The sequence below is a fragment of the Amaranthus tricolor genome, chromosome 4 (assembly GCF_026212465.1).
Source record: "Amaranthus tricolor cultivar Red isolate AtriRed21 chromosome 4, ASM2621246v1, whole genome shotgun sequence".
Lineage (NCBI taxonomy): Eukaryota > Viridiplantae > Streptophyta > Magnoliopsida > Caryophyllales > Amaranthaceae > Amaranthus > Amaranthus tricolor.
In genome coordinates, this window is record NC_080050.1 from 14,225,548 (window position 1) to 14,243,866 (window position 18,319).

Here is an 18,319-nt window from a genome sequence, read left to right on the forward strand (position 1 = left end):
GGAAAAATTACATAAAATAATTTAACATTTTCATGATTTTTTTTACAATAGTCTCATCTATTGATTAACTATGAATAATCCCAACTTTAATGGACAATTTCCTAAAGTAAACGCGGTAACTAAATGACTCATAATATTAAGTCTTTTTAAAAAAATAAATTAAAATAAAATGTAGAAAAAATATAAAAAAAATGCTAAAAATATTATGATTTTTTTATTTTATTATTTAGAATTTTTTACGTACTTTTTCAAAAAAGTTCTCAAATTTTACATTAATTTTCAGTTTAATTTTTTTGTAAATTAGCTTAGGTCATCGAAATTATCTAGTTGACTTTTAATTATTTATGGTTAAAATTAGTGGGATTATTATAAAAAAATTACGAAAAAAGTTAATTAATCTAGGTAATTTTTCCAAAATAGTAACGGGAAGAGCCAAACATCTAGTAGTCGTACTCTGGTGATGAACTGGTAGTTAGTTCGTCAGAATTCTAGAATGATATTTCTAGTTCTGTTATTGTGAGTGTCAACTCAATCCCCAAACTCCTCAAATTAAATCAGAATCTTTCTAATTTTCCGATTCTGGAAAAAAGAATTTGTAGCTGCCAAAGGTATGTGTTCTCTTCATTGTGATTTCAATCTTTGATTCAATTTGATTTACATCTTCACAAATGGTGTTATTAAATCATTTTTTTCCCGTTTAATTAATTGAATGAGTATTTGCTTGATTAAAAAGCGGACAATTATTATTGCATTTCCAAAAAGTAGCTGATTTCATTTACTGCTGATTGATTCTAGGGTTTTGGCTAATTGTTGAAGATATAGTAAGTTTTGTTGTGAAAATATAGCTGATTTCAAATTTGTCATATTAATATTGAGCAGGATTACTATTATCATTGCACTAATTTAGAATTGTTTGATTTTTCCTGCTCTTGGTTTGATTGATGAAAATGTTGATGAATGAAAATGTGGGTCTGAAGTAGATTAGGAACAATTTCCAGAAGATAGGAAAATCACGACTATTTCAATTATGTGAGGACTTACCTGAAAATCGTGTACATGTGAGTATAATTCTGGAGGTAGGGCATTGATGTTTGCCCCCATTTGATGGATGAAAATGTTGATGAATGTGAGCTTTTTTGTTGTTTTCACTTTATAGTTCATAAAAAGGACAAGATGTTTATGGGGAGCACTGGTCGTCTTCCTGAATATAACTCGTTAAACGATACATTGGTTCTTGATGACAATTTAGAAGCAGATGAGGATAGAGAAACAGATGACTCTAGCGAGATTATATACATGGCCTCCTTTGATGAACTTGCTCGAAATTGCCTTCAGTATGAGACCATCATATGGCTGTCTATATCACTGCTGTTGGTTTTGGCTTGGGGAATTGGGGTTATTATGTTGCTATACCTACCCTTTAAACGATATGTGCTCATGAAGGATATTTCTTCTCGGAAGTTGTACGTCACACCGACTGAAATTGTCTACAAGGTATACTTACTCTGAATTGTTTTTAAGGATGATGGCAAGGAAGGATTGGAAGTATGATATTGCTCAAATTGTTTTCTGACAGGCATCTAGACCATCATTTTTACCCTTTTGGAAAACTGTGACGATGGAGAGACACATTCCTTTGTCCTTGGTAATTAATGTAATCATAGAGCAAGGTTAGGGTTTTGAGCTGCTATTTTTTGAATCTGTTTTGTTGGTGTTACTTTAGTGGCTATAGCACGATGGGTGTTAATTTTTATCTTGTGAAAAGCGGCTCTATGATTAGTGATGGAGATACTTTTGAGTATAGAGTAATAGAGAAGCAATGCTGAGTGTTAATTTAGTTATTGCACAAAGTGACTTTTGAGGCTCTTATACAAATTTTCTTTATATATAATAGGCCAAGGAACTAAAAAAACGGGGGCTAAATCCGATGCTTAAATATGTATCACCAAAAATTCAGGCTTGCTGTTTTTAGAACTTTGTGTTTGAGAGTTCAATATTTTTCACCTCTTTAAAATTTTATGTATCCCCTTCTGTGCATGCTATACTGGAACTGTTTTATGAGAGTTCAAATGCGTGGTTTGTGGCCAAAAATCATTCTGTTTATTCTTACATATCTGATACTTACTTCCACAGCTGATCTTTTGTGGTTTTATTTTAGGTTGTTTACAGTCTGTATATAGCATACAAACTTTCAGAGTAGAAAGCATTGCGCGTGGTAAAGCTGCTCTGGTGGATGAATTGCAGGTTCAAGGAGTATCAAACCCAGGACATTTGAGGAAGGTACAATCATATAGCAGTAGCACACTTCTTTTCACTCGTCCTCAAACTCTTTAACATTTTCTTTCTGTTTACGCTTTTACTACTTTGTTGCATCATGCATGGGATGTATTGCGTTAATGTTTAAGATCACCTCATAGATGTTAAGCATCTGATTTTGAGTGTGTAATCCGTGTAGGTCATTATTGCTGAAGCTTCAAAAGTTTTTCTAAATGCTGAAAAGACTATAAATCACGTGTCATCCTCGAATGAAAGATTTGCTTCTTTGAGACTATCATCCAAAAAGTGGAAGGTATGTCTAAGGAAATATATACAATAGACAGCAAGTGACTTTTGAGAATAAAGACCTTGAGGTCACTTCATTGTTCAATATTCAAATTACTCGACCCATATGGTGTCTATTTGCTGTAATATATATAAGTCCTTGTTAGTTGCGCATTCCAAAAAGCAGTTTCCAAAGATTGTTTGCGTATCTCTGATGATACTAAATTTCTAAATGTCAAAATTGGCCTTCTTCACTCTAACGATGTCTATGTCCATGAAACTTGAGAAAGAAGAAAAATGTTTGAGGTAAAAGAAAGCTGTCTCACGATTATACATTTGATTGCTATTCATTTGCTAAGTACTGTCTCCTTTTTATAATAAGAGATGATTTTCTTCTACGTCAAAATAAGGGTAGGTGGGTTTGTGTTTAGGTTGTGTGAGGAGTCTAGTATCATAGTATGTGAGACACAGTAACACTTGAATATTTTTGTTTTTGGAGAAAAAAATTTACCTAAATAAATTGTCAATCCATTATTGCTGCACTCCTAAAGTTTGAAGCTTTCGTTGCCAAACTCCAAATACCAAGCGTGACACCAGCGCCGAACATAGCACTAAAAGAGTATTGCCTCCCCTTCTTTTTGCAGTTCTGAAACTACTGATCAGTTCTAGCAATGCGCTGAGCTCTTTTCCTCACAGACCTCCACCCTCCCTAACAAAAGAATACAAATCAATATAATAAAATCTGCGTTGGAAAAAGGTGTAAGAAGTGTAATTGCTGTTTCGAGTTCACCTTCTGTCACCTTTAGGCTTCGGCATAAAACTGGAAAACATTGTTCGAAAGAGTTCGAAGTTGAGGTTTTCAAGGGGGAAATGAAGAAAGTTGATGCACTATGTAACACAATAAGATAATTAAGAGTTCAACGAATTTTATACATATCATCTTTAAATGTTTTCGGTTCTTTGGCCTCGGTTTAGATGGATTATAGAAAAATAACTAATTAAATAAAATAACTAATTAAATCATGATCTCTTCTTATTCATTTGAAGTTGAAATGATGATAATTGTCTTGGGTCTATCGGAAACAACCTCTATTGTCACAAGGGTAGGGTTGTTTACCTTTATCCCGCTGTAAATCTTGTCTAGGCGGAAGCCATTTGCAACACGTTTGGTATGCAGTGTTATAAGGTAATGATATTAATGATTTTTGGTGCAATTTTGCTAGGACAATCATGTGTTAAGTTAATGCTTGCCTGTCCAACTCAGCATGTTTTTCATAAAATTTATTCTCATCTGTTACTACTTGAAGGAGTGGTAAAGTTGGTAATAAAACAATTTTTTTATGAAAACTTACCTTTTAACATTCAAACACGTTGCAAATGGCGGTAAGGAATATTGTTGCAGAGTTGAGGAATGTTCGAGAGTAGGATTAAGATTTGGTGAAAATTATGTCATAAGAAGCGGTTAATGGAGAGTGATTCAAGTTAAGGTGAAAATCAACTCATTGACACTAGAGTTTTCTATTTTGTTTCTTTATTGAGCAAGAACTTCTTTGTATGATAATTTCAGGTCCTTGAGAAGGACAGAAAATGCGTTGGCCGTTGGGATTATGATACGTCCATGAAATTTGACCACATCAGGTTCCTGAAATTTCTTCTTTTGTGTGCAGTTACAGGCTGAAAATTCTCTACATTATGCAGAATTTACAGAGCACAGAGAAACAGCCTCACGAGAGCTTTTCTTGCATAAACTTGATGATTTGGATAAATCTGTTAAGGTATGTTGTTCAGTTTAATCAAAAGTCAAAACCCCATGAAATAATGATTAGACGATTGATTTCTGTTCCCTTGCTTCACTTATTGCATTAATTTTTGATGCTTCCCGTTCTAAACTCGATTCTTATTTCTATTGATCAGGAAATTGAGTCTCTCATTGATAAGTCCCAACCCCCATCAAAGTTAGCTGAATGATTTGAAGAGGTGGCTTAGGGTGTGTTAGCCTCCTGTTCTATTTTCGGCCGATTAGATTGAGTTTTATAGCGTGCACGTCAATGACAATCTTGTGTAATTCCTCCGTCTTATTATACTTGCAACTGAAATGATACTTTATCAAACAATGTCATAATCAGTTACAATTATTTATGAATGGAGGTAATATACTTAGATGTTTTTGATTATTCTTGTTATGGGTCAAATTCGATGATTGTAAGCACAGATATAACTTGTTGCTGTAAATATATATTACCAAGTTATTAGTGTCATAATTTTTTGGGCATGTTAGAAAATTGATTTTACTCTTAACATCAAATTCAAAGCTGTTAATTCTTGCCTTCTAATGACTTCCTTATGAGACGTCGGTGATTTTCATCTTTCCATGTATCGAATAGTTTTTTTTTCCTTTTTTTTTTTTACAATTAAATGATTTATATTAATTTTCAAAATAATTACATGAAAGTATTGTGCGCAAAGTCTCTCATGGGTAAGGGACCTTCACCTTAAGAAGTTCCAAACTACACCGTAGACAATAAGGTACACATAGTGGGATGACCTTATCACCTTAGACCCAAAACCTAACAACTACAAGTACAATACTAAAGGCCGTAAATCTAATCCAAAGCCCAAAAGCAGCAAGGTCTTACTAATTTGCTCTAGACACCAGATGCAACCACCCTTACTTAGACCGGCGTTTGTAGAACACACGTGCTACATCTCCAAGGAAAGAGCCTAGCACCTTGCAACACGCAACACCAGCGTATAAAATGAGATGGGCCTTATTATACCCTCGTTTAAAATCAAAACACAGTGAGTTTGAATAGGTACTTCTCGTGGCAAACAGCAAACTTAACTGCAAACTCTTGCTTCAAACAAGGAGAGAAGGCCAACATAGGACATTATTGTAGAACTTGGAAAAACTCCATCTTAATAGCCGCCAAGGGACACTAAATAAGTGGAGGCAAACCCTATCCTCGCTAATCCAAGATCGAGTTAACCATGGAATGCGAGTTCTCGCACGCGACAACCACCAAGCAAAAGGTGTCAAGCCAACCCACCCTCGGACTTGGGCAAAGCTTTACCCAGTCTTAGGCTACACCACGAGCAAGAGCTCATCATCGCCGGACTGAACCAACCAAGGAGACGTTTAAATTCTGGGTATTGACCCAAATCCACAACATACAACCATCCGAAAAAAGCAGCACAAAACCCATTGTATCTTCACGATTTGTTCTCTGAAGCCAGTCAAGACTTCAAAATCAAACTTAAGAAGATAAATACTTAAATACTTAAGAAGGCAAACCTCCCTTGGAGGCCTAACCGGCGGTCAAAACACCCATCCAAACAACTCTATGGGAGAAGAAACCCAATCTCTATATCTCTATAAAAGGGTTTTCTCTAGATGGGAGAAGTCATAGCCTACCGAATGTTTTTCTTAACCTTATTTCTTCTTTCTCTTTGAATTTGCCAAATATATTCATCATCATCAACCCAACATCCCGCTCGAAAATAAGGTCTAGGTGAGAGAAGGTGACGGACACTCCATACTCGTACTCCCTTGAGAGGGTGTACTAGAGGTGAGCGGTCAAATTTACCCCCAAAAGGTGAGAACCCTGCATGGTTCTTTTATATATCGCAAATAAACTCTTTTCATTTGCGGAATATAACAAAGATTTAGTGCTTGACTTTTAAAGCCAATCACTATAATAATTGATCTTATCGTTTATTCTTTTAAATATGATTTTTATACTAATAAAAAAATGACTAGAATACAAATAAAATATTAAAAATAGTAAATTATTTTTTTATAAAATTATATCTTTACACAAATTACAACTTTTTTTTATGTAACACTAATAATTTCAAATTTTGTATAATTTCTTTTATATTTTTTTTAAAACTTATTATTGTGGTGAACTTTAAAAAGTCTGTTATTATATTTTTGAATTAATTTTAATAAATTTCTTTCATAGACGAATTTAAATATTAACACAATTATATTAGAAAAAAAATAAATATGGAATTGCAATTATTAAAATAAGAGGTTCGAATTATAATTATTATTTATTAAATTTGTGAGCACACAAAGGTCCATCGTAAGAAGACGAATCTACATAAATAAATAAATAAATAAACAAAATAAAAAGAGGTGTTAGGGTTTTAAGTAGTAACACTCATTACTTCATTAGCCCTTACTCCCTCTTCCCTCCTCCTCCTTCTTTTTTTCCCCTCTCCCTCACTGCTGAGCAGCCACAACCCCCTAGAGCAGCAGTCGGTAGCCTCCCATATCCACCACAAGCAACATCGGCCTCCCTCCTCACTCCTACGTGCAGCCCCCAGCAGCAGGCGACTGCGGTTGCACTTCACAGTAGCAGTAGGCTACGGGTTTGCTTCCCCACCGACTCCACGCAACCCTCCTCCACCACCAACACCTTGGGTCACGCCACCACCACAAGAACCACCAACCTCTTAACCTATTTTCTAGTTTCACCTATTGCAAGCCACCTCTCACTTTTCAAATTGATTAATTTATTGTTTCTAATTAGAATCTACTATGTTTATGAGTTGTGTGTTGATTGTGTATTGGTTTCATTGAATTTTAGTATGGGTAATAGTTAAAAGTATTATCTTTGAACATGAAAGGACTAGGGTTTTATTTAGATTTGTGATTACTAGTAGTGTGTGTGTGTGTTTGTTTGTATGCTACTTTGGTGATGTGGTGATTAATTCAACAATCTTATAAGTAGTTTTAAGACTTGGTTGATTATTGTTGTGGTAATTAGTAATGATTTTGATTATAGTTGACTATAGAAATGGTTTTTGTTGTTAATTGGGAGTAGTAGTTGCTAATTGTTAGTGATTTAATTGTTGAGAGTTATTAATACCTCATTAGGTTGTTATTGAAGTCATAAATGTATAATTTTAATAAGTTAATTTTAACAAGTCATAAGTATAGTGTCTAACTTGTTGTTGAAAGTTGCTAAAGTTACTTGTTGTGATGTTTGATTGTAGTTTTTCTAGCTTCGGAGAATATAATAAATGATATTGCGATGTGGTAGCTTTGAGATTTGTCATTGTTGTCATATTAGCACTATATTAATATCATATGATTCAAGTGTGATTTGTTATTTTTTTTAAGGAAACGTGAACCAATATAACTCAAATTTGGTCGATGTAAAGGAACGATTCACATAATTCTTTTATTCTTAAATTGATGGAAAAGACTTATGTTGTTGTTGAGTCAATGATTATTATTGGTGTGAATGAGATGTGTGTGTGTGCTAGAGCAATTGGAAACTTATCTTGAGCGGATGATAGTGGTTACTTGGGCATTTAGTTGGTATGACAAAGTTATTAAGGGAACTTATTATTCTATTCCTAACTTGTATAGATTCCCAGTTTATAAGAGGAAAGTAGACCCTTAGTTGGGTGACTTTCTTAACTTTTGGTCGTGCAGTGACGCTTACAGGTACGTACACGTAGTAATTAATTATCATATTCATCGTTTCAAGGTATTATCAATATTTTATGATTATATGCATCGTATTAGAATTATAGAGCTCCAGAAAGTAAACTATGCTATCGAATAATCATAATAGTGGTATAGGCAAGTAGAATGAAAGCATAATAAGACTATGAGAACAAACTCTTAAATAGTAGAGAAAGCACCATGGTTGTGTGTGGTATCGAAGTGATTTCCTAGTTATTGAGCTTTGATTATGATTAATTGGTGTGACTCAACTGGATTATGTCTGGTTGATTTAGTAGTCCCCTAGGTGAGATCCGACGGGATCACCGTAAGGGGGTGTGAGCATACTTTTGTCATTGAGCGCCGGGTGGCCGATACTGCCCCTTGACCGAGGTGTTACCATGCGGGCCTTGCAAACCCCAATATGGTGGCCTCTTCACTGGATTGGTACCCCAGTGTGTTAGTTTTCCAGAAGGTAGGACCCGAGAGGGTCAGTTGGAGGGGTTATGAGCTCATACTTTGCCATGGGCGCCGGGTGACCGACAACGCCCTTAGCCGTGTCAGTATGCCATGAATAGAGAAAAGATCCACTACCTTTGAATATACTTCGAGGGATTAGTATTTTGAAAGAGAAATCATGAGTAAATAGAGGTGTTTAGACAGATGAGTAGATTCGTTATTTCTATGCAATATCGTTGTCTATCATTTTGTTAATGACTCTAATTGTTATAAGTTCATTGATTACTGACGTGTATGTGTTTGTTGTTGTTTGTTCATGACTTCCTATGATGTTCCTGCTATGACACATTTGACTATGGTCATTATGTTGAGCAGCAAGAGGATCATAGCTTGGCATAACAGGTATAAGAGTTTCTTTTGCTTGGCATTGGGGAAAGAGTGGAGTGCGATTATAGCAATTACTATACGATTAGTCTAACGTTGTAGCTCTTATATTAATTGTTAAGTTTTGGGTTGTATAATCACTTTTTCTTGGAGCCATGTAATTCTATGTAAAGTTATAGTCCGCTGCATAGTTTCTGGATGTATGATCGTAAGAATAGTTCTGTTGTATCCGTTAAACCGATGTGTTAACACTGGAACCATGATTCGTTTTGGAATTAGGGAATTGATGAGCCAACGATGATTCATCCCGTTGTGAAATCTTTTGGAGGGCTTTGATACCTTCGATTAGTTTAGTTGAATTACTCCATTTATCGATCTACATTATATCCTCAATTTCAGTAGAGATGTTGCCGAAATTTCCACTCACCCACCTAATTAAAATTAATCTTTAACGTTTATTTAAAATTCTTTACCTTTTATTTTTATGTAACACCCGAATTTCCTCCCGTCCTTCACGATTTTGGTTTTGTTTAAGGGGTTGGAAATTCAGTGGTGTTACACAACTACTTCGACCACAATCCTTGACCACCACAACTCATGTAGCTGATGTTAGGGACCACTGTGGATGAGGTGGTGTGGTGATGAATTAGGTAATGGTGGTTTTGAATTAGGAAGAAGAATAAGAAAAGAGAAGGTGACAACTAAATTAGATAACGACAACGGCTAAAGGCTAGCTTGGTGACTTGCGACGACTGGTGGTTATAAGGGAGAAGCTGCTAGAGTCGTCTACAGGGCCTACGAGGAGGTGCTGGTGGTTAGGTCAGGATCATGTGTTTTTTATCAACAGGTTTTTTTATTGAAAAGACACGTGGACCAACAACATAATGCCATGTAGGATGTTAAACCTTCTCTACTAGTTACCAAGGAGTCTAGTGCTTTTAAAACTAGGAACCACCAAAGTTTAGATTTTTAAATATTAATCCAAAATTGAGATTTTTAGAATTAAATATCCAAAGTTGAAATTTTAAGAGTAATTTTCTCTATCTTCTATATGCAATATACTAATACTAAAAGAATCAATTTAACCCTCTGTCACGAAATGATTAAATTTTTCCCGCCTAATTTTTGGTCTAATGTGGAAAATTTAATGGTAAAATCTTATTGGCTACAAAGATTATCAAATAACTCTAATGTGTCAAATACTCAGTTAATTGATTGATAATGCCGTCTTTAATATGCCCTAAGAAAAAAATAGTATAATAGAGCCCTTGAAGAAGAATATAAGATGTAAAAAAAATTCATTCATTGAAGCACACATGTTTTGAAAAATTACATTTTCAATTTCACTAGAGGTAAAAAACAAAAACTCAAAAGATCATAAAAATGAGTTCTACAGGCTTTTTGAGTAGAAAAACCATTAATAAGATTATAAGAGTATCAACATTGATCTTCTCCAAAAGTTCCTTTTTGATTGATAAAATTGCAAGATTATTCAATCATTCTTGTGACATTAATGACCTCAAATAGGTTTTGATTAATTTTAATTTTGAAAAACTTCTTTCGGCTGATGCCACAGTCACCGGGATTATGAGAAATATTCAAAATGCAATCTGCAGATTTGACAAACTCAAAAATTTCAGTTGCTAACATAACATTATTTGGCAAACTAGATTGCAACACTTTCAATTCTGAATAAAGATTTTTTAAATTAACATCTAAAGAATCTCCATAAGAAAAAGTAGAGTTAAAAGTAACACAACGTTTTCTCAACTCATTTTCATCTAATGATTTTAACTTGTTAGAATCAAATAAAAATCCAAAGATATTTTGAAAGGTTTCCAATGCTTCAAATCTATTTGCCAAAGAAGTACTTGCCATATCTACAACAACCAAAAAATACTCAGCCCTAAAAATTTTTTCAGGTGACTGATTTTGTTTATCCACTAAATTATTTTCACCAAAAATTTTTTTTTCCTAATAACATGACATTTAGTTGAAAGGATAGGCTCTACATCAATATCAAGTGCAATATTTTTAGCAATATTCATGCTAGAAGTAAAACCTTTTCTCTAAACTTTTCAAAATATGACACATGTTTTTTACTTGTTCAATGGTGGTGTTTATATACATAGACCTAGATTGCAATTTCTTGCTTACCTTATTGATAACAAATAAAATTTCATACCAAATAATCATAATTGATTGACTATTAAAAATAAGCAATATATGTATGGAATGTTCTATATGATAGTAGCATATTTTTATGAAAAACCAGTGATAGCAAATCTTAAATAAAACACTTATAGACCAATTTAGACAAGCATAAAACTTTTCTTCAATTCGAAAGTCCCTCCGCTATCTGCAATTTTCCATAGCTCCATGTTCATACTTCATTTTTGTTAAATGTAACCTCCATTATGAGAAGAAAAAGATCCATGACAATACATTTTTTCTCATAGTAATTAGGGTTTAAGAAATTAATTAATGAATGTCGTGATTTTCTCTCCCATGAGTTTTTTTTGGTTAAAAATGGTGTTGATCATAGAGGTTGTTATATCGTGGAAGAAGAAGGCATGATGTGTTAAATGGATGGCAACGACTAGTAGAAACCTGCAGCAGCCGGTTAATAAATAGAAAGGTACGTTGGTTACATGATGCGTAAATATTTATCATTTGCTACTTGCGTGCATTTTTATTTTTAGCCATAGATTTGCTCTCTATCTTCTTATTTTATTCACAAATTAAATTTATTTTTTCATCTCGTGTACAAAAAATTAGCCTTACTTTTTTTTTAGTCAATCCCATTGAATTTGACCTATTTTTATTTTTGGCTACAACCTATCCTCTTTTTAAAATTATCATTCATACATTTAACTTATTTTTTTCATATCATTAATATATTTCTCACATATTTTCATAAAATATATATATATATATATATATATATATATATATATATATATATATATATATATATATATATATATATATATATATATATATATATATATATATATCACTTTTAATCAATGTTATTGGTTTTCATTCCATTAGATTTGGCCTAATCATTTTAGAGCAAAGGGAGTATATGAAGTATATGACATTTAATTCAAGATAGAGTGGTTCATTTAATGTGTACTTGTATGATGTGATATTTAGTTATAATTCACAATGTTAATTATATTTAACTTTTTTACACTATTTTCTTAAGTGTTAATATTTATAAATACAATTTTTTTTGCACAAATTATAATAGCCATCAATCAATATAAAATCACCGCTCCTAGTCCTAGATCCACTAAAAACTATTACTAAAGAACCCTAAATCAAGTCAAAAATAAATGATAATTTATGAATGATACCTCTAAGTTTTTCACTTTTTCAATGGTACTCTTAAGTTTTTTCGATTATCAATGGTACCCTTGTGTTATTAAGCGTTTTACAACCGTAACATTTTCTAATTTTTTTCGTCCAAAATTGTCCAAAACCTTTAATTTTTTTCCTTTCTTTTATTTTTCATTTTAATACATTAAAAAATAAAAGAAAAAGAAAAAAAGCTAACGTTTTTGGACGGAAAAAAATTGAAAATGTTACAGTTGTAAGACGCTCAATAACACGAGCGTACCATTGATAATCGAAAAAACTTAGGAGTACCATTAATAAAGTGCAAAAGTGTAAAAACTTAGGGGTATCATTGATCATTTCCCAAAATAAATTGTGAAAAATTAGTTGCCAAATATTTCAATGGATTCTACTATGTGCATGAGTATGGACAAGGAGGAAGAATAGAGAAGCACCATTATCTTTTTTTTCTAATCCTTAATAAACGAAAAATCTTCAAACTATGCTCTCTTATCCTTTTAATTTCTAGTATTTTGTCATTTTACCTACATTTTTATTTCATAAGTAATGAATTCACTTTTCTTTTCTAATTTTATCTATACTTTGAATATTATTTTAATATTATTTTAATACTATTTTTCATCTGCATTTTCAAAAATTAAAAATATTTTGTGTAACAACTAATTTAAGACAAAAGGAAACAATTTATTATGTATATGTATGTTGTGATAAGTAGCCATTTTTTATATTAACTTTCTATATAATTTGAATACATGTCTATTTTAGTTGAGCATACTTACATACATAGCCACATTGATTATCTTTTGTTCATGTATTCATGATTTACATTTGACTTTATTGAAATTACATATTTTAGATTACTCTTCTTAATTTATAATTTTTTATTATTTGTTAATTACAAGTATTCATATATGGTGAGTTAAACTACAATGGATCCATTTTAAATATATTACAAATTTTATAATACAATTTATTTTTTTTTCAACCGTCGTTAATTATTTACATATGTTTTTCTTATTTTATCTGACAAATTAGGAAGAAAGAGAATTTGAATCCTCGTGAATTTCTCTTTACAAGTTAAAATTATTATAAACCAATAATTTCTTTATATATAGGTAAACAAATAATAAAAAGGAGAAGTTATAGTTAAAATTTGTGTGAACATAAATTAGTGAATTAAATTTTATTTTTGGAATGAAAAATTATTGAGTATTGCTAACCATACATTAATTCAAAATTTTCCACATTTTGAGGAGGATTATCCAACATCTTGTTTCCTAATTTGTATAAATACCCACCCTCTTAGCTTATTTATCTCACACCATTCTAATAAAGTCTTAATTTCTTACTCTATAGTATATATTTTTATAAAAAAAAGAAAAAAGAGAAAACACAAAAAATTTATTTTCCTTTATTTTAAAAAAATATTTTACAAAAATATTTTGCAATAAGCTTCAATGGGGTCACAAATTCTCAAGATAATTGCTATTCTCTATGTAAAGCACATATATACTTGTTTTTTTCAGAGACAAAAATATGACTATTATTAGGATTTTTTCTAATTTATACATCTAGTGCATAAGTTTAGACGTTAAATTTGTTGAAATTAAATTAATATATTCTCTAAAGATTTATTATAATTCCCAACTATAGAGAATATCACAAATCTAATTATTTCAACAAATTTAAAACTAAATCAACACACCATATGTATAGGTTAAAAAAATTGTCACTTATAAACCTAATATTTCCTTATTAATTTTGTTTAAATTTGGGCAGATAGCAACAGCATTTACGGAAGCACATTTTTTTCCGATAATACCAGGTGGATATGGAGGTAAATAATTTTTGAAAGCCACATAATTTCTTTTTCTTAATTTATTATTATCAATAATAGTTTTGAAAATAAATCTCCTTCATGCTAAATTGTTCTATTTTCCTTTTTGTTAGTTAGCTTATATGAAAAGGCATACAACTAGGGAAGAAACATCAAGTTAATATTGATTTATCATAGCTACAATATTTATATTTATTTATATTTAATTTAAAACATTTTCAATACTAGAAAATCTAATTGACTAATAATTCATTTGTTCTCTATTATTATGGGTGTATTGAAACAACTTTCATTTATCCTATAAGAGTAACAATATTAGCGAAAACATTCATAACCAAAGTAAATATAAGATTCTTAGAAGATTTATTTTCATTATCATTTAAAAAATAAAAAGAAGAAAAAAAAGGTAAGTTGAAAATGACTTTGATTCTAGATTTGAAGAACCACATGAATAATTGATGATATATATATCTTTATAATTAAAAATTACTATTTGTATAATTAGCTTTTAGCATGGATCGAACTTGCAGTAATAGATTTTTCTGTTAAATGCAAGACTAAAAAATACATAGTTGGAGAAAAAATAACCGAAACTTTACTTATATGGGGATCCCTTTTTTTAATTTTTTCGCCTAGAGCCTAAAAATTATCAGAAACGTTACGGAATTTGTTTTTGTTTAAATGAATCTATTTTTACTTACAAAAAACTCCAATTTTCTTTCTCGCTTATCATCGTTCAGCATAAATGAAAATCATGGATGTAAAAAGAAATTTATGATCTACGCTGATTGTGGTTTGATATCCTTATAATATTTCTTCACTTATATAATATCATAAGGTTTTAATTTTTTTAGAAATTTTACGTGGTAGTTCTGAATTTTTGGTTTTTTTAAAAATGTTTTTTAAATTCACGTGGTGACTTTGAGCTTTGAACACTTCCATATGGTAGGCAAAATGTTGAATTTTTGGTTAAATTAATTAACTTTTCGACTAGATTTCAAATTTTATGGTCAATTATGGTGATCATGACGTTTGTTTTTTTGAAAAAAATATCATTTTATTGACTAAAAATAGTGTAAAGTTAATAAAAAAACTTTCTTTTAACTACCATGTGAAAAAGTTAGAAAGTTAAGGTCAACATGTGAATTTAAAAATAATATTTATGTACTACCTAAAAAAGACAAAAGTTCAGGATTATTACATAAAATTTTCCTAATTTTTTAAATAAAATATGAATTAATGGGTTTGTCTTCTTCACCTTACTTTGTGTGGATTCTTTATCGTATTATTGGTGATTATAGATGGGCCAAATAAATATTAAAAACTTGATGAACCCATTTAAATACATGAAATTTAAAAATTAACTTAAAAATAATGAGATTTTAGAATCTATTATTATAAATGGATACTTAACACTACAAAATAACTTGTAAGTTTATGAAGACCTCACTAAATATGGTTTTAAAACCTCTACTTTTTATGATCAAGGTGGTTCCAGCCATGCATCAGGTTCGGCTCAAGGGCAAGGAAGTTTTGGAGGTTCCGGACACTTCCATTGGGGTGGAGGTTTTCAAGGATCGGGTTATTTCCAAGGCCAAGGCAAGGGTCAAGCCTCAGTTGAGGGTCAAGGATTTGGTTCAAGTAGAGGATCAGGTCAATTCTCAGGCCAAGGTCAATTCTCAGGTCAGGGCCAATTCTCAGGCCAAGGGGAAGCAATAGGCTCAGGCCAAGGGCAAGCAATAGGCTCAGGCCAAGGTGAAGTCTCAGGTCAAGGCGAATTCTCAGGCATAGGGCAAACTTTTGGTTCAAGCCAAGGCAAAGCTTCAAAAGAGGCATCGAAGACTAGCCAAGGCAAGGTATCAAAAGAGGCATCAGCTTCAAGCCAAGCTCAAGCTCAAACCCAAGATAAAGCCCATGCCCAAGCTGAAGGACAAGCACAATCACAAACACATGCATCGCGTTCAAGCCAAGCATCCGGTCAAGGTCAATTCTCAAGCCAAGGTCAATTCTCAGGTCAAGGGAAAACATCTGGTTCAAGCCAAGGCAAGGCTTCAAAAGAGGCATCAGATTTAAGCCAAGACAATACATCAAATGAGGCATCAACTTCAAGCCAATCTCAAGGGCAAGCTCAAGCCCAATCATCACATTCAGGTCAATCGTCCAGTCAAGGTCAGTTCTCAGGCCAAGGTAAATTCTCAGGTCAAGGGCAATCCTCAAGCCAAGGGCAAAAATCTAGTTCAAGCCAAGGCAATGCCTCAAAAGAGGCATCAAGTTCAACTCAAGGTAAAGCATCAAAAGAGGCGTCTACTTCAAGTCATGACCAAGGCCAAGTCATAGCTCAATCCCAAGCTGAAACACAAGTATCACATTCAAGCCAAGCTTCCGGCCAAGGTCAGTCTTCAGGACAAGGCAAATTCTCAAAATCCTCTAGTTCAAGCAAAGACAAGTCTTCAAAAGAGGCATCAGATTCAACCCAAGGCAAGGCATCAAAAGAGGCATCAACTACAGGTCAATATCAATCCCAAGGTAAAGCTCAATCTCAAACTAAAGCACAAGGGCAAGCATCACATTCAAGCCAAGCCCAAGGTAAGGCTCAATCCCAAACCCAATCATCTCATTCAAGCCAATCACAAGCTCAAGCATCACATTCAAGCCAAGCCCACACATCACATTCACATTCTTGGAAATCATCACATTCACATTCTTGGGAAAGTTCACATTCAAGCAAATCACAATCATCAACGTCGCATTCAAGCCAAGGACAAGCATCAAGCGAAGCTTCAAATAAGGCATCGAGCCAATCTGTAGGAAATTCCTCAGGCAAAGAATCTGAGAAATCTTCTACAAAGACTTCAGCTGAAAAATCAAGCCAAGCTTCTAGTTCTAATGCTTCATCTGGAAAATCTTCGGGTCAAACATCTGGAAGGTCTTTTGCGAGTTCTTCAGGTGAAGGATCTGGTTCATCTTCTACCAATGCATCTAAACAATTTTCTGGAAAAACATCAAGCGAAGCTACAAGGCAAGAAGTAAGCAACGAATCTGGTCAAGGATCCGATAAAACTTCAAGTAATAAATCAAGTAAATCTTCAGGAAATGTATCAGGTAATGCATCTGGGGAATCTTCTGGAATGAGTCAAATTGAAAAGTCAAGCCAAACTTTAGGAAACGAATCAGGTAATGCATCTGGGCAATCTTCTGGAATGACTAAAACTGAAAAATCAAGCCAAACTTCAGGAAATGCATCAGGTAATGCATCTGGGCAGTCTTCTGGAATGACTAAAACTGAAAAATCAAGCCAATCTTCAGGAAATGCATCAGGTAATGCATCTGGGCAGTCTTCTGGAATGACTAAAACTCAAAAATCAAGCCAATCTTTAGGAAGTGCATCAGGTAATGCATCTGGGCAATCTTCTGGAATGACTAAAACTCAAAAATCAAGCCAATCTTCAGGAAGTGCATCAAGTAAAGTATCTGGGAAATCTTCTGGAACGACTGAAGCTCAAAAATCAAGCCAATCTTCAGGAAGTGCATCAAGTAATGCATCTGGGCAATCTTTTGGAACGAGTAAAACTCAAAAATCGAGCCAAAGTTCTTCTTCGGGTGATTCATCTAAGCAATCTTCAAGCCAAGCATACGGAAAAATTTCTGGAAGCGCTTCATTTGAAGGTTCAGGGTCAATTTCTAGTAGTTCATCCGCACATGCATCAGGCCATGCATCTGCTCAGGCATCAGGATCATTAACCAACAAAAGTTCAGGTCAAGCCTCTGGTGAAAAGTGTTCATGCTTAGGTTCAGGTTCTCCTAGAAAGCTCTTAATTAATGCTCAATAGAAAAATAATAAAAACAAGTATCCTATAATATTACAATATGAATTAATAAGAATTTTCTTGAAAACACACAATGTCGCAAATTCCTTATCATATTAAATCCTTTTTTTAAGTGTAATGTTCCCCTGATTAATCTGTAATTTCTTGACATATGAAATTTGCATAAATTATATTATTACCAACAATTTGCTTTTAATTGTGATTACAATACTAGTTTTAACTTTTACAAATCAAATTCAACAAACTTCCACTATTCCTTTTAAGTTGTTTCTATTTTTCATTTTAGATTGTTCTATTTATTTGTCTTTTTATCTGTATCACAAACTTTGGATAAAATTAACCTTGTCCATCCTCATTTTAATATTTAATAATTTTATACTCTCTACATATCTTCTACAACTTTACTTCAACATATTTATATTGCTTATAATTTTCACATATTTTCTATTA

At 32.6% G+C, this 18,319-nt stretch overlaps 2 protein-coding genes across 3 annotated transcripts; both read left to right on the forward strand.

Moving 5' to 3' along the window:
* Positions 1-420: 420 nt before the first annotated feature.
* On the forward strand, positions 421-4,869 carry LOC130810261 (uncharacterized). 2 transcript variants are annotated; one of them, XM_057676251.1, is made up of 7 exons: positions 421-608; positions 1,157-1,494; positions 1,577-1,670; positions 2,159-2,280; positions 2,456-2,569; positions 4,209-4,316; positions 4,456-4,869. In XM_057676251.1, exons 2-7 carry the CDS (start codon positions 1,174-1,176, stop codon positions 4,507-4,509), a joined length of 813 nt encoding a protein of 270 aa, XP_057532234.1. In that variant the 5' UTR covers positions 421-608; positions 1,157-1,173; the 3' UTR covers positions 4,510-4,869. The 2 variants fall into 2 exon arrangements, with proteins under 2 accessions (XP_057532234.1, XP_057532233.1); XM_057676250.1 differs by lacking the exon at positions 421-608 and adding an exon at positions 636-1,058.
* Positions 4,870-13,541: 8,672 nt separating this feature from the next.
* On the forward strand, positions 13,542-18,035 carry LOC130810263 (uncharacterized). The gene is made up of 3 exons (XM_057676252.1): positions 13,542-13,701; positions 13,985-14,042; positions 15,531-18,035. The coding sequence occupies exons 1-3, from the start codon at positions 13,663-13,665 to the stop codon at positions 17,870-17,872; spliced, it is 2,439 nt and encodes an 812-aa protein (XP_057532235.1). The 5' UTR covers positions 13,542-13,662; the 3' UTR covers positions 17,873-18,035.
* Positions 18,036-18,319: the final 284 nt, after the last annotated feature.